The sequence below is a fragment of the Entelurus aequoreus genome, linkage group LG23 (genome assembly GCF_033978785.1).
Source record: "Entelurus aequoreus isolate RoL-2023_Sb linkage group LG23, RoL_Eaeq_v1.1, whole genome shotgun sequence".
Taxonomy (NCBI): Eukaryota; Metazoa; Chordata; class Actinopteri; order Syngnathiformes; family Syngnathidae; genus Entelurus; species Entelurus aequoreus.
The window spans coordinates 21,708,810-21,726,440 of record NC_084753.1 but is presented as its reverse complement, the minus strand read 5'-3'; the positions used below and the strand labels follow the sequence as shown (position 1 = coordinate 21,726,440).

The window sequence follows — 17,631 nt, the reverse complement described above, 5'->3', positions numbered from 1 at the left end:
GACGACTGTATACCTTTATTTTATTTTTTGTGAAATACATTGAGAAGTAAATATTTTTTCAAGTTCATTCTCGATTGCCATAGTGTTTCTCACTTTTTTTTTTAATCAAAGTGCTGGCACTTACCACTTTGTTTGGCCCCATGATGGATTTTTTTTTTTTGCTATACAGTCATCAAAATGTGGGATTCTATGTTTGGACACCTGTTTCCATGGAATGAGCTAGATCAGAGGTCGCAAACCTTATTTTGTGGCCCTTTTCTTAGCTTCATACTCTACTGTAATTGTGTCCCGCACACCCTGGGGGGCTAATAATTAAATATATTATGGCAATCTTGAATTTGGTAACACTTTAGAATGGGGAACATATGAACCATTAATTAGTTGCTTATTAACATGCTAATTAGTAACATATTGGCTGTTAATTAGTCATTATTAAATACTTAAGTACTTAATGCCTTATTCTGCATGTCCTTATTATACAACCAGTAAGCCATTAACTAAGAGTCTTCCCTAACCCTAACCCTACCCCCAACCCTAACCCTGATGCTGACCCTAAACCTATGTAAATGAGCAACTAATTAATGGTTCATATGTTCCCCATACTAAAGTGTTAATTTGAATTCCACTCGAATGACAAACACACAAAGAGCAACTACCTGTAAGCAAGCAGAATTGTCTCTAATCATCTCAACAGCGCCTAAATATATGGTTTTAACATTCAGTTTCACATTCATAATATTTTAAGGCATTTATAACTCATTTTCATGGTGGGCCACATCGCATATACCCTCAACGGGCCAATTGTAACTGTGAAACATAAAAGTATAATCGCCACACCATGTTTTATTTATTACCTTTGATTTTGTGTGGCAACAAACTGATATTTCAAAAATGAGGAGAAAAAAAATGCCTGGAATAGCTTTATTCTTGAAATAATTTTGAGTTAAAAAGAAGTGCAGTTGGATGCGGTTAAATTTTTCTGTCATAATAGCACCCCCCCTGACCCCAAAAGGGACAAGCGGTAGAAGACGGATGGATGGAATTGAAACAGGTTAAGAAAGGTTGCTGAAAAACCTTAATGAGACACATTTCCAAATTTTTGATGGCCCGACGCATATTCTAAAAAAATACTTACAAAACAAACACATAATGTGGAATAAAAGAGCAAATAGGTGTATAATAATGGGGAAAATTTGACATGTTATTGCTAAAAACTTGGAATGCACAATGTATTTTTTGCCAAACCAATACCGATACGGGTAACTTCCTGATTCTCAAGAACAATACCAAAAATTGATTGACTTATTTATATCCGTAATTATTTTAATGTAGTTTGTGCACTGGCTTCAGAGCAACTTCTCGAGCAGTTGGTGTTTCAGTTGGCTGACAAGGCTCGATGTGTTGAAGCACGATGACGTTTGCACAAAATTTGGTGCACATAGCACGCGCAAAGTCTTCCGCAATGTTTGTTTACAATGAGCTCCGGGGACGCTTACGACATGAGTAAGAGAAAAGGAGCGCTTAATTTGCTCACCCTAACCCGCCTACAGCACAATACGGGTAATCTCACCTCTTTTGAGCTTTTAAATTTTTTTTTTGTTTGTTTGTTTTAAATCATATGACTGGAGCTAATTTTCGGATTATCATATTAATCGGTGTAACGTCAAAATTCCTCATATCACCATTATAATTATCTGTCTGATATTTATCAAACAACCCTACTAATAACACAAAGCTGACATGAAGGCTGTTTTATTTTTCCTGAAAAAAAAAATCGATACATTGTTTTGGCTTTGAAAATTCAATATACCAAAATGGTCGCCTCATCTGTAGATTTTTCAGTGTGCGGCCCTCAGAGGAAAAAGTATGGACATAAAAATCACATAGCATTTTTTTCACAGTGAAATACTGTAATCCAAAATATACAAAATGAATGGCCGTAAAAATGACGAGACCCTTACATTTCACAGCAATGAACTGTTATTTCACAGTAAAATACGGTATAGTCCTCTGTAATATCATAACAAATGACTATAAATTCAAACTGCTTTGTCTCTTAAGGGGTTCCGTAAAACACTTATGCGGGTAAAACGAGAGAGTAAACAACAATAAAATTACAATTGTGACATTACAGTATATAGTTGTAATTTTTTTTAATTACATTTAAAATTTCTGCTGTGAAATGACAGCACTTGGTTGTAACTTAAGTGTAAATATCTAGAAAAGCACCGCTCTGCATCAACAGTGAATTACTGTAAAGTTATTTCACGGTAAATGTTACTGTGAAAGTAATGCTGTTATTAGCCCTCTTTAGTTTATAAGTAGTTTGTTGATAAAAAGGTTTAACAAATACTGAAATGTTAAAAACAGCAAGAGAGTAAGCAAATGTTTAACATATTTTTTGTATGACTATAAAAAGAGGATAGAGAGTTTAAATAAAGAGCTGCTCTCAGTGAGTGTATGGCACAATCACTGGCTGTATTGACACTGCGCTGATACCATTTTGCTGTTTCATAATGGTCATCTGACATCTATTAGATTAAAAAAAACTACATTTGACCTGCAAATAGTTAGCAAATTGCTGTAATTTAATAAAACAAAAAACAAAAAAGATCTGCAGAGAAAGCAATATGACATTCACAACACTAGTCAATCAGCCAAATAGCAAACAGGAAAAGAAGAACATTTGATTGAACGTTGTCAAAACGCATGTTGTTTCAATGTTATGTTTGAGTTGCTCAATATCGGGACCTAATTCAACAAATTCTCAACGTTGTTTCAATGTCGTGTACCTGCTGGGCACACAGTAGTTTTTGCACTGTCAGGTCCTTTTTTAAACTTACAATTCACTCCATTTATAAACTCATTTTCATCCCCACTGTCATCAAACAACATAAACATCCATTTCCGAATTTTGGCCTTTATCTTAAAAAAAAATAAATAAAGAAGCTTTTGTCACTTTTACTGTGAAAAAAATTGTGCTTATAATGGAGCTCAATGGGGATATTTCTGTTCCGACTGTGAGGTATTGGGTGGAAATTAACTCCAGGAATCTGATTGACCTAGGAAGACATTTTAAAATGTATTTTTAAAATTTAACATGAAAAAAACTAAACTAACTAAAAATGATAACAAATTATGACCAAAAATAAGCAAGACAAATAAGCCCCCAATGTAGTCAAAGGGTTCAAGTGTCCTATCATTTTTATTTTAGTGTTCAAATAGGTTTACCTTTTTTTGTACGTTTTTTGAGTGTTTTAATGATAAAGGCAAAACGAGAGTTGCACCTGTGGTTTATGTGACTAACTTCCTGTTGTAAACACCTTTGATAGATCAGTCACCCCGTTCTAAGAGAGAACACCTTTTAGGGTCAATTTACACAACTGGATATCTTAGTTGCCCAGACACTGATGTGTTTCCGCAAGTTTAGATTGGAGTATGTCATTTCCAGTGGCGGGCCGTGCGTTTCCCACCTAGGCCTTCAGTCATGTGCGATTTCAAAATGATTACCTCTAAAAATACCATCATTTATGTCACCACATGACCATTGCTGGAGAAATACTATACAGGAACACATTTATTGGCCATCAGTGTTGGGTTAGTTACTGAAAACCAGTAATGAGTTATAGTTACTAGTTACTTCATTTCAAAAGTAACTCAGTTACTAACTCAGTTACTTACACCAAAAAGTAATGCGTTACTTTGAAAAGTAACTATTTAGTTACTTCTTTTTTTCTTTTCTTTTTTAAAAGCTCCCCTTAATGCCCTTTAGCCTTCATTTCAGTACTGTTATTGCACTGGAGAATAATACAATGTGTTGATCAACTTGACATGCATTTGCATCACTGAACTCTGCTAAGCAATGTGGTCTACATACAACACACAAACAATGTGGTCTACATACAACACACAAACAATGTGGTCTACATACAACACACAAACAATCAAACAATGTGGTCTACATACAACACACAAACAATGTGGTCTACATACAACACACAAACAATCAAACAATGTGGTCTACATACAACACACAAACAATGTGGTCTACATACAACACACAAACAATCAAACAATGTGGTCTACATACAACACACAAACAATGTGGTCTACATACAACACACAAACAATGTGGTCTACATACAACACACAAAGACAAAGATATGTTTCAAAGGCCAATTTCTTTCTGGCCAGAACAAATTGACAAAACTATTTTAAATAGCTGCAACATAATGGCACTTGAACTTGAACTTGAAGTAGATAGGATATTTGATCCAAGACACAACTTACATTTAACTAAAATGTTATTTTCTTTGTGCTCGACAAAAGAAAAGTATTGAGAATTTCTCCTTGTTAAAAAAATTGACTCTTGGCTTCGCCTTGATGTCTTGTTAGTTGTTATGATAGTAGCGTTTATGTGTGTGTGTGTGGCCCTTTAAGATATGACAGCATGTGGGTGACGGACGTCAGTGAGTGAGTGGGCGAGAGAGGTGAGCGAGCGGCGACAGTGAGTGCTTGCAGGCGCTCTCTCTAGCTTGGTGGATGGCTGCGTCCAATAAAGTCACAAAGTTGCAACAAACCGCCGGCCTCGTCATTCACCCTCAGCTGTAAAGACCACTTCCGGGTAAAGTGAAGGTTGTTAGCCCCGAAGGAACGTCTCCCCTGCGCTCCTCAACTACGGCATGGGAGCGCCCCCCCCCCCACCCACACAAAGCACGTACGCCTTTTCTTTTCCACCGCAGCGCTGCCACAAAACACACTCAGATCTTCTGTTTCTAGCCGATACTACATAAAAAATAACGTAAAATAACGCAGTAACGCATCATGTAGTAACGGTAACTGAGTTACTGAATATAAAAAATAACGCGTTAGATTACTAGTTACCGCCGAAAGTAACACGTTACTTTGTAACGCGTTAGTCCCAACACTGCTGGTCATTGAAACACATCAACAGTGTACAAAATTATTAAATTATTTTCTGGTGCATTTAAAATCAATAAACCCTGTCAAAACGAAAATTGCAAAAAAACATATTAAACGTGACAAAAATATTTGAACTCACAATTTGTAGCACCCATTCGACGACGTATAACACCTCATAGTCGGTTGATTCGAGTGAAAACGGCGGGCATTTCCCCATTTCATTGCCGACATCGTCTCACAAGATGCAGTTTCGCTTTAAATATCCTTCTTGAAAATGGCCTTGCAGATATATATCTAATCAACATGTTGCTCTCTTTCTTTGTGGGTCAACACTTCCTGCTAAGTTGCCACTTGTGATTGGATACTCACTTTGGAATGACAAGTGAGTATCCAATCACAGTCTCGTTAACATCAGGCTACTTAGAGAGGCTACTGTCAACAACTTGTGATCTGATTGGCTATAAATTCATCCGCTAACGGTCCCGATGAGTATCCAATCACAGGACGCGTAAATGTCACGTTCAACCTACGGCCATCTAGAAGGCCTTACTGACAACAACTTGTGACCTGATTGGCTATCGCAACTGTCTATCAACTATTTGTCCCCGATTGCACAGACGCCCACATTGTTGATTCTGAAGGCCCCGGGAAGATTTGGTACAGCATGACAACATAAGATAGCTGAATTCTGATTGGATACAAATCCTAACCTAAAAACAACAGCGCTGGAAGGAGCATAATATGACATGAAGAGAATATGAATACTTTTAGATATTTAGGGAAAGTTAATTAAAATGTACTTCTATCTTTGATTATGATCATGATTTCTGGTTATGTTAGGCCCAACCCTGGTCATTTCTTAACGGGGTAAAACGTTGATGTCTCTTGTGTTCATGTTAGCATTTAAGCTAGCTAGCCATCCATTAGCGAGCTAGCTTGCTTCGCCAGTAAATGAGTAGCATGGGTAGCAAAATGTGGTCATCAGTCGTGGTTTTACGATCATTTTAGAGATTTAGATGTCCGTTTATTGTCATTTGAACTTTACAGTACAGATAAGAAGGACATTTTTTTGCATTAGCTCGTTGTAGTGCAGGATAAAAGAGCAATAAGGTGCAGATATAAATAGATTTTTGTTAGGGGCGCCGGAAGTTGTCAGACCCGTCAGCGATCCTGTTCTGTCCTTGTAATGTTTGTCTGATCTTGAATGGGATTGTGCTGAAAATGTTAATTTCCCCTCGGGGATTAATAAAGTATTTCTGATTCTGATTACTGTACTGTATATTGTACTTTTGCATATGCAGCCTTGTTTATGGATGTATGTTATATTGTCTTTATATTCCAGCGAGTTAATCCGTTTTGGGGGGGAATTGAGGGGATTATTATGATGTGTTTAATTTAAAACAGGAATACTATGTTTATCCTTAATTCAGTTACATCCCTATTAGGGTTGTATGGTATACTGGTATTAGTATAGTACCGCGATACTAATGAATAATTTTCGGTACTATCCCGCCTCTGAAACGTACCGGTCCCGCCCGCGCGGCTGCGTCAAAGTCACATCGTGACATTGCTGGATTACGAGCAGACGAGCATGTTCGGCAGCACACAATCACGGAGTACTTACAAGCAGACACGGTGTGTAGACAGAAAAGGGAAAACGGACGCATTGTGGCTTAAAAACTAACGATAAAGGTGAAGTTATAACACTGAAACACCCTCAGGAAGAGATGCTTTAGCTAGCTAGCGGCTAACGTCCATCCGCCGATGGCAGTGTTTTAGCTACTTCTAAATCACTAATCCTGGCCTCCATGGCGACAAATAAAGTAAGTTTCTTACAAGTATCATCCCTGCAGGACGAGGAATATCTAAACATGCTTCACTACACACCATAGCTCAATGCGTCAAAATGTAAACAAACGCCATTGGTGGATCTACATCTGACATCCACTGTAATGATACCAAGTACAGGCACGTATCTAGTCGATACTATGATTACTTCGATATTTTTTGGCATCACATCTTCTTTCGTCTTTTTAAAATGTATATTATGTTTATAAAGTCAGGAAATACGTCCTTGGACACATGAGGACTTTGAATATGACCAATGTATGATCCTGTAACTACTTGGTATCGGATTGATACCCAAATTTGTGGTATCATCCAAAACTAATGTAAAACATCCAAACAACAGAATAATAAATGATTACATTTTAACAGAAGTGTAGATAGAATATGTTAAAAGAGAAAGTAAGCGGATATTAACAGTAAATGAACAAGTAGATTAATAATTAATTTTCTACCACTTGTCCTTAATAATGTTGACAAAATAATAGAATGATAAATGACACAATACGTTACTGCATACGTCAGCAGACTAATTAGGAGCGTTTGTTTGTGTACTTACTAATAAAAGACAAGTTGTCTTGTATGTTCACTATTTTATTTAAGGACAAACTTGCAATAAGAAATATATGTTTAGTACCCTAAAATTTTTTGTTAAAATAAAGCCAATAATGCAATTTTTTTGTGGTCCCCTTTATTTAGAAAAGTATCAAAAAGTATTGAAATAATGTTAGTACCGGTACCAAAATATTGGTATCGTTACAACACTAATCCATATTGAGCTCATTTTATGGAACAGCCTAAAAGTACTTTAAATGTATCACAAGCCATCCGTCTAGTATCCATGATGTTGATTTGGGCTCATTTGGTCAAAGTCCCTAGAAGGAGTGTGTTTGTTTTGTTTGACAAGCCTTAGTTTCGCCCCAAATGGCAGGCTCAAACCAGAATATTTTACTTCCTGTTAGTTTCCAAACACGGGTTCTTCACACTGTTTTGTGCGTCCTGTTCTTTTTTGTGACGATCCGTGCAACTTGTGGCAGGGGCTGATTTTTTTTTTCTTCTGAATTTATACTCATGACCCAATTTTGAGGGTTCTGCTGAACTGTAAAGATTTTGACCAGGCTTGATGCGCTTGCAAACTTGTGTGTTTTCATGCAAAAACCCTCAAATATGAGTAAATGTGGTTTTAACAGGGTCTCATATTGCTTACAGCACGTTTCTCTTTTCTGTTGTTGCTCTGCTTGAATTATAATTTCCGGCACTGCAAAAACCTCTGCGGTCATTTGTTTAAAGCAGGGGTGTCAAACTCATTTTAGATGGGGCCACATGGAGAAAAATCTACTCCCAAGTGGGCCATACTGGTAAAATCACGGCACGATAACTTAAAAATAAAGACAACTTCAGATTGTTTTCTTTGTTTAAAAATAGAACAAGCACATTCTAAAAATGTATAATCATAATGTCGTTGGGTTTTTTTTACACTTACTCGTTTTCAAAAGTTTACATACACTTGTAAAGAACATAATGTCATGGCTGTCTTGAGTTTCCAATATTTTCTACAATTCTTTTTTTTTTTTTTGATAGAGTGATTGGAGCACATACTTGTTGGTCACAAAAAAAACATTTATGAAGTTTGGTTATTTTATGAATTTATTATGGGTCTACTGAAAATGTGACCAAATCTATTGGGTCAAAAGTATACATACAGCAATGTTAATATTTGGTTACATGTCCCTTGGCAAGTTTCACTGCAATAAGGCGCTTTTGGTAGCCATCCACAAGCTTCTGGTTGAATTGTTGACCACTCCTCTTGACAAAATTGGTGCAGTTCAGCTAAATGTGCTGGTTTTCTGACATGGACTTGTTTCTTCAGCATTGTCCACACGTTTAAGTCAGGACTTTGGGAAGGCCATTCTAAAACCTAATTTCTAGCCTGATTTAGCCATTCCTTTACCACTTTTGACATGTGTTTGGGGTCATTGTCCTGTTGGAACACCCAACTGCGCCCAAGACCCAACCTCCGGGCTGATGATTTTAGGTTGTCCTAAAGAATTTGGAGGTAATCCTCCTTCTTCATTGTCCCATTTACTCTCTGTAAAGCACCAGTTCCATTGGCAGCAAAACAGGCCCAGAGCATAATACTACCACCACCATGCTTGACAATAAGAATGGTGTTCCTGGGATTAAAGGCCTCACCCTTTCTCCTCCAAATATATTGCTGGTTATTGTGGCAAAACAGCTCAATTTTTGTTTTATCTGACATCACATGGACAAAGATAAGACCTTCTTGTCACGAAGTGTTGGTGACGAACCCCAAGATGCAGAGAAGGCAGGATTGGTGCAGGAAGACATGATTTAATGTTAAAAATAAATGTATAACACAAACCAGTAGTGATGGGTCCGGCAACATCGATGCATCGGCGCATGCGTCGAGCTCATAGAGCAAAACCCTGTGTCAGTGCGCGTACCGCTTTTAGAAAGTCACATGGCCGATCATGAGCTGTTTCGGTCACGTGACCGATATGCGAACTGTGTCGCACTGACGCCTCCTCTGTGCCCTGTGAGCGGGTCTTTTCTACAGCCGGAGAAATAATAACTAAGAAGAGAAATCGTCTAAAATGTAATACGTTGGGAAAAAAATAAAAATAATAATAAATAAAATAAAAATAAAAATTCCCAGTCCACAAACATCCTCATTCACAACACGATCTCTTAGATTTCCATGTTATGATACATGTTCACATTATTTATTGACAGTATCTAAAAAAGATAAAAATATATTTTTATTTAAATGAAGATCTAAAGGAATCCTAAATGAAATACAATGACTTGGTTTATATTATTGTATATACAAGGTCATAAAATCAGTGTCAGTTGAGTCGGTCCATAGGTTGCCTGTAGGGATTTTTAATGTCCAGCAGATGTCAGTATTTAGTGACACAGTATCGACACAGTATCAATACAGTTTTGCAATGTGTCAAAACGCTTCATGACGCCTCATCAACCCATCACTACTAACGGCTAACTGGATATAGCTAAGGAAAACAAGACGCTAGGAGACAGCAAACTACAAATAGCTATCAGGAACAGCTTACCGCTACGACGACAAGTAGTAGCCAGGACAGGTAGTAGACATTGACATCGACAATCATTAGCGACAACGACAGGTAGACAATACTCCAGCACAGACTGGATGGCAAGGCAGGTTTAAATAGTAGCTGGCTGATTGACACCAGGTGTGGCCAGGTGCCAATCAGCCGCAGCTGAGGGGAAGCAGCACTCAGGGAGAAAAGCAGGAAACAACCAAAATAAGAGCGCTGACAGGAAACAAAGACAAACAGAGGAAAAACTAAAACATAACCAAACTGTCAGGGACAAGCCTGACACTTCTGGAGGAAAGTTCTGTGGTCATTTCTTGTCAGTTGAAAAAAAAATTGAGCTGTTTGGCCAAAATACCCAGCAATATGTTTGGAGGAGAAAAGGTGAGGCCTTTAATCCCAGGAACACCACACCTACCGTCCAGCATGGTGGTGGTAGTATTATGCTCTGGGCCTGTTTTGCTGCCAATGTAACTGGTGCTTTACAGAGAGTAAATGGGACAATGAAAAAGGAGGATTACCTCCAAATTCTTCAGGACAACCTAAAAACATCAGCCCGGAGTTTGGGTCTTGGGCGCAGTTGGGTGTTCCAACAGGACAATGACCCCAAACACACGTCAAAAATGGTAAAGGAAACTCATCCCGCCTGTTCGCGGGCCTGATCCGGCCCATGGGCCGCACATTTGACACCCCTGGTTTAAAGTTCAATATTTAGTGAGCATTTGCGTTTTTAATCGGATCGTAATTTTTCCCTCCAGGGTTAGAAGTTGAAATTCTTGCCCAGATTTAGCAAGTGTGAGGCACAAATCCGCCAATTAGATTTCTCACAGCAAATCTGCCGCAAGCAAGACTAATCATAAAACCAGGTGCCGTGGCTTGGAATTTGACCTTCGCTGTGTACAATGAGCCCGACTGTTCACAAAAGCGCTGACAAGGTTTGTATCTCCTCCAGTACCCCCACGAGGTCAACGGCACCCCTATGTACCTGTACGAGGTGGCCACTGAGTCGGTGTGTGAATCGGCGGCCCGCCTTCTCTTCATGAGCATCAAGTGGGCGAAAAGCGTGCCCGCCTTCTCCACGCTCCCCCTATCTGACCAGGTACGTTCAAGAGTTTAACCACGCGTGACGGGAATTAAGGGAAGGGGATTATGGAGCGTGCTTAACCTTAGAGGCCCGGGGGAGTTCAAACATGATCCCTTCAGTGGACATAAGTCGAGGGACTGTGCAATGCACCTTATTGACACAAGTATTACCAAGTGATCTACAATTGACACCTTTACCGTAATCTGCTATTAAATAGCAGCCTTTTTCTACTTAAAAAAAGAAAGCATGGGACTTATAACCTGTACACAGTGCACTTTTTCAACATTTTGTCATGTTACAGCCTTATTTCAAAATGGGAGAAAAAAAAATGGTCCTCAAAATTCTACACACAATACCCCATAATGACAATGTGAAAAAGTTTCATTTTTTTTTAGAAATGTTTGCAAAACTAAAAACATGTACATACACATTCACAGCTTTCGCTCAATACTTAGGTAAGCAATTACAGCAGGGGTCCCCAAACTTTTTGACTCCGGGGCCGCATTGTGGTAAAACAATTTGCCTGGGGGCCGCGCTATATATATATATATATATATATATATATATATATATATATATATATATATATATATATATATATATATATATATATATATATATATATATATATATATATATATATATATATATATATATATATATATATATATATATATATATATATGTGTGTGTGTGTGTGTGTGTTTGTGTGTGTGTGTATATATACCGTAATTTCCGGACTATAAGCCGCTACTTTTTCCCCTCGTTCTGGTCCCTGCGGCTTATACAATGGTGCGGCTTATTTACGGCCTGTTCTTCTCCGACACCGACGAAGAGGATTTCGGTGGTTTTAGTACGCAGGAGGAAGACGATGACACAATGATTAAAGACCGACTTTTCATATACCGGTAGGCTGGTTATTTTGATAACGTACAGGCGAGCACTTTGTATTACTTTGCACCGTTGTATTATTTGTACTCTGCACGAATGCTGTTCGCCATGTAAAAGATGTGAAAGTTTGATTGAATGATTGAAAGATTTATTGTTAATAAATGGGACGCTTTGCGTTCCCAAACAGTCATCTCTGTCCCGACAATCCCCTCCGTGGTAGCAGGAACCCCTATATACTACGGTAATTACACATCAAAACCCTGCGGCTTATAGTCGGGTGCGGCTTATATATGGAGCAATCTGTATTTTCCCCTAAATTTAGCTGGTGCGGCTTATAGTCAGGTGCGGCTTATAGTCCGGAAATTACGGTATATATATATATATATATATATATATATATATATATATATATATATATACAGTATATTTATGTATATTATATGTAAATGTGTATATATGTATGTACATATGTATATGTCTATGTATGTATATATATGTATATGTGTATATATGTTTATATATGTGTATATATATGTGTATATATGTATACATATATGTTTATATATGTGTATATATGTGTATATATGTATATATATGTGTCTATATGTGTGTATATATATATATATATATATATATATATATATATATATATATATATATATATATATATATATATATATATATATATATATATGTGTATATATGTATATATATATGTTTATATATGTGTAAATATGTGTATATATGTATATATATATGTGTCTATATGTGTATATATATATATATATATATATATATATATATATATATATATATATATATATATATATATATATATATATATATATATATATATATATATATATATATATATATATATATATATATATATATATATATATATATATATATATTCATACATATACATTCCTCGCGCACTAATTGACTTAAAGAGCGCACTTGCTGCATGTCACGTTATCGATGGTAAAATGCATTTTTATACAATATGATTTGCCTGAGTGGCTAGGAGACGGTAGAAAATGGACTAGTAAAGACAAATTAAAAAAATTATAATAATACAAAATATATATATATATATATATATATATATATATATATATATATATATATATATATATATATATATATATATATATATATATATATATTTATTTATTTTTTTAACTTGGGACTTCCGGTGGGCCGGATTTTGGACGCTGGGGGGCCGTATCCGGCCCGCGGGCCGTAGTTTGGGGACCCCTGAATTACAGCCTCAAGTTGTTTTGAATACGTCACAAGCTTGGTACACCTGTCTTTGACGTGTAAGTGATTAGGGTACAGCCCCATACCATCACAGATGGCTTTTGAACTTTTGTACGTGCAGAATGTGGCTTGGCATTGTCTTGCTGAAATAAGCAGGGGCGTCCATGAAAAAGACGTTGCTTGGATGGCAACATATGTGGTTCCAAAACCTGTATGTACCTTTCAGCATTAATGGTGCCTTCACAGATGTGTAAGTTACCCATGCCTTGGGCACTAATACACCCCCATACCATAACAGATGCTGGACTTTGAACTTGTGTCCCTATAACAGTCCGGATGGTTCTTTTCCTACTCGGTCGGGAGGACACGACATCCACAGTTTCCAAAAACAATATGAAATGTGGACTCGTCAGACCACAGAACACTTTTCCACTTTGCATCAGTCCATTAAAGTTAAACTCGGGCCCAGCGAAGCCGGCGGCGTTTCTGGGTGTTGTTGATAAATGGCTTTCGCTTTGCATAGTAGAGTTTTAACTTGCACTTACAGATGTAGCGACGAACAGTGGTTACTGACAGTGGTTTTCTAAAGTGTTCCTGAGCCCATGTGGTCATATCCTTTTCACACTGATGTCGCTTTTTGATGCAGTACCGCCTGAGGGATCGAAGGTCACAAGCATTCAAAGTGGGTTTTCTTACGTGCAGTGATTTCTCCTGATTCTCTGAACCTTTTGATGATATTACAGACCTTAGATGGTGAAATCCCAAAATTCCTTGCAATAGCTCGTTGAGAAATGTTCTTCTTGAACTGTTGGACAATTTGCTCACGCATTTCTTCACAAAATGGTGACTCTCGCCCCATCCTAGTTTGTGAATGACTGAACATTTCATGGAAGCTGCTTGTATACCCAATCATGGCACCCACCTGATCCCAATAAGCCTGTTCACCTGTGGGATGTTCCAAATAAGTGTTTGATGAGCATTCCTCAACTTTCTCAGTCTTTTTTGCCACTTGTGTCAGCTTTTTTGAAACATGTTGCAGGCATCAAATTCCAAATGAGCTAATATTTGCAAAAAATAACAAAGTTTTCCAGTTTGAACGTTAAGTATCTTGTCTTTGCAGTCTATACAATTGAATATAAGTTGAAAAGGATTCGCAAATCATTGTACCGTATTTTTCGGACTATAAGTCGCAGTTTTTTTCATAGTTTGGCCGGGGGTGCGACTTATACTCGGGAGCGATTTATGTGTGAAATTATTAACACATTACCATAAAATATCAAATAATATTATTTAGCTCATTCACGTAAGAGACTAGACGTATAATATTTCATGGGATTTAGCGATTAGGAGTGACAGATTGTTTGGTAAACGTATAGCATGTTCTATATGTTATAGTTATTTGAATGACTCTTACCATAATATGTTACGTTAACATACCAGGCACGTTCTCAGTTGGTTATTTATGCGTCATATAACGTACACTTATTCAGCCTGTTGTTCACTATTCTTTATTTATTTTAAATTGCCTTTCAAATGTATATTCTTGGTGTTGGGTTTTATCAAATACATTTCCCCAAAAAATGCGACGTATACTCCAGTGCGACTTATATATGTTTTTTTTCCTTCTTTATTATGCATTTTCGGCCGGTGCGACCTATACTCCGGAGTGACTCATACTCCGAAAAATACGGTATTCTGTTTTTATTTACAATTTACACAACGTGCCAACATCACTGGTTTTGGGGTTTGTACTTAAATATGATAATAATATGATAATCTGTCAAGTTCTTTTTTACCTCAGTGGATAATAGCCATCATAATAATATGTAATTATAAATATGATTATATTATCATTACTGCAGCCCGATAAAGGGTTAAGTTCCCCCCTGTTTTTGAAAACTAGTGACGCCTCTGTTTTTAACTTTAATCTAGGGTCTTTGAACGCACCACAGTTATGGGCAATGAGATCCAAAGTGAATCTTGTACATACCTTTCTCCAATGCTATTTCCTTTTTTATACATGTTACATATTTAAATGGCAAAAAAACACATCTTCAAACTCAACAAAAGCCCAGTTTTTCTTGGGGGCCCAAGTACAAGGTCCCCACTTACCCCCACAACACCACAGTCCCCTGCTTATACAACTCTTCTAAAATACACAAATTAGTTCAAGTGGAAAATAACAGTTACAAAAGTAGTGAAACTTACAATTCAGTCTTTTGCTAAATTTTATTTATATTTGCAACTGGCTCAAAGTTAAATTTTTTAATTAAAACATAAATAAAAAACGTTTTCTTTTTTCTTGGTTGATGACAAAGCGCATGTATGTGAAAAGTACTAATAGTGGAAAAAGCGCATGTATGTGAAAAGTACTAATAGTGGAAAAAGTGATGTATGTGAAAAAGTACTAATAATGGAAAAAGAGCATGTAAAATGTCAATTCATGAACGACAGGATTTTACCACAAACGTATTCCCTAGCTGCTTTCTGCTCCATCACCGACAGGATATAATTGCATAATTCCCTGCACAAATTCCACTAACTCATTTTGTAAAGCACAGGTACTGGGTTCGAATCCCAGTCGGGGATGAGTTTAGAAGGTTAATAAATTTTTGTTTTACTGATGTTGAAATAGTTTGGGTTTTTTCTGCACTAAAACAATTATTTACCAAACTATTTATTTCCCATGACTTCGTTTTAGTACAAAACATTAATCCAGTCGAATTCTAGTTCTGTAAAAAAAAAAAAATTTTTAAACAAAAACTACAAAATATATATATATATATATATATATATATATAATATATATATATATATATATATATATATATATATATATATATATATATATATATATATATATATATATATATATGTATACATATACATATATATAATATACATATACATATACATACACTACCGTTCAAAAGTTTGGGGTCACCCAAACAATTTTGTGGAATAGCCTTCATTTCTAAGAACAAGAATAGAGTTTTCAGATGAAAGTTCTCTTTTTCTGGCCATTTTGAGCGTTTAATTGACCCCACAAATGTGATGCTCCAGAAACTCAATCTGCTCAAAGGAAGGTCAGTTTTTGTAGCTTCTGTAACAAGCTAAACTGTTTTCAGATGTGTGAACATGATTGCACAAGGGTTTTCTAATCATCAATTAGCCTTCTGAGCCAATGAGCAAACACATTGTACCATTAGAACACTGGAGTGATAGTTGCTGGAAATGGGCCTCTATACACCTATGTAGATATTGCACCAAAAACCAGACATTTGCAGTTAGAATAGTCATTTACCACATTAGCAATGTATAGAGTGTATTTCTTTAAAGTTAAGACTAGTTTAAAGTTATCTTCATTGAAAAGTACAGTGCTTTTCCTTCAAAAATAAGGACATTTCAATGTGACCCCAAACTTTTGAACGGTAGTGTATATATATATATATATATATATATATATATATATTATATATATATATATATATATATATATATATATATATATATATATATATATATATATATATATATATATATATACATATATATATATATATATATATATATATATATATATATATATATATATATATATATATACATATATATATATATATATATATATATATATATATATATATATATATATATAATATATATATATATATATATATATATATATATATATATATATATATATATATATATATATATATGTATATATATAGTCAAGGTTTATGTGGTTTATTCGTTATACAGTGCTCAAAAAACACAGAGGCTATTTCATCCGTACAAGCCTGTTTCGCAGGTTTTCCCTGCTCTTCAGGGGATTTTATATTACATTTATATTATATTATAAAATCTCCTGAAGAGCAGGGAAACCTGCAAAACAGGCTTGTGGGGATGAAATAGTCTCTGTGTTTTAGGTCTGGGCTCTAGCTCAAACACATATTAATTCATCAGTGTTTATCACCTTATTTATCAAAGTGCTTTCACTCGCAACTTTGAACCCTGGATTCCGTGGAATGATTGTTTGTTACGCGCAATGTTTTTGTCGTACGATAACAGAAACAATGTACGAAAAATTTGGCGCAAATGTTTCTTAAAAAACCGAGGTACCAGTGTCTTCAGTAGGACTTAGGTCTGGGCTCTAGCCCAAACAAATATTAATTCATCAGTGTTTATCACCTTATTTATCAAAGTGCTTTCATTCGCAACTTTGGACCCTGGATTCCGCGGAAGTTTGTTGCGCGCAATGTTTGGTCGCATAGTAACAGAAAGAATGTACGAAAGATTTTGCGCAAATTCCCGTTTAAAAGCCGAGGTACCAGTGTCTTCCATTGGTTTTTAGGTCTGGGCTCTAGCACAAACACACATTTGAATTCATCAGCGTTTACCACCTTTTTTTTTTAATCAAAGTGCTTTCACTCGCAACTTTGGACCCCGGTTTCCGCGGAATGATAGTTTGTTTACGCGCTATGTTTGGTCGCACGATAACAGAAACAATGTACGAAAAATTTGGCG

General features: G+C 36.1%; 1 protein-coding gene across 1 annotated transcript in view; it reads left to right on the top strand.

Annotated features, from left to right (window-relative positions):
• Window positions 1-17,631, top strand: part of nr2e1 (nuclear receptor subfamily 2, group E, member 1) — a 36,164-nt gene that overhangs the window by 8,162 nt on the left and 10,371 nt on the right. Inside the window, exon 5 of the mRNA XM_062034320.1 lies at window positions 10,816-10,962. Within this exon, the coding sequence (XP_061890304.1) occupies window positions 10,816-10,962 (147 nt within the window). The remainder of the gene's footprint in view (window positions 1-10,815; window positions 10,963-17,631) is intronic.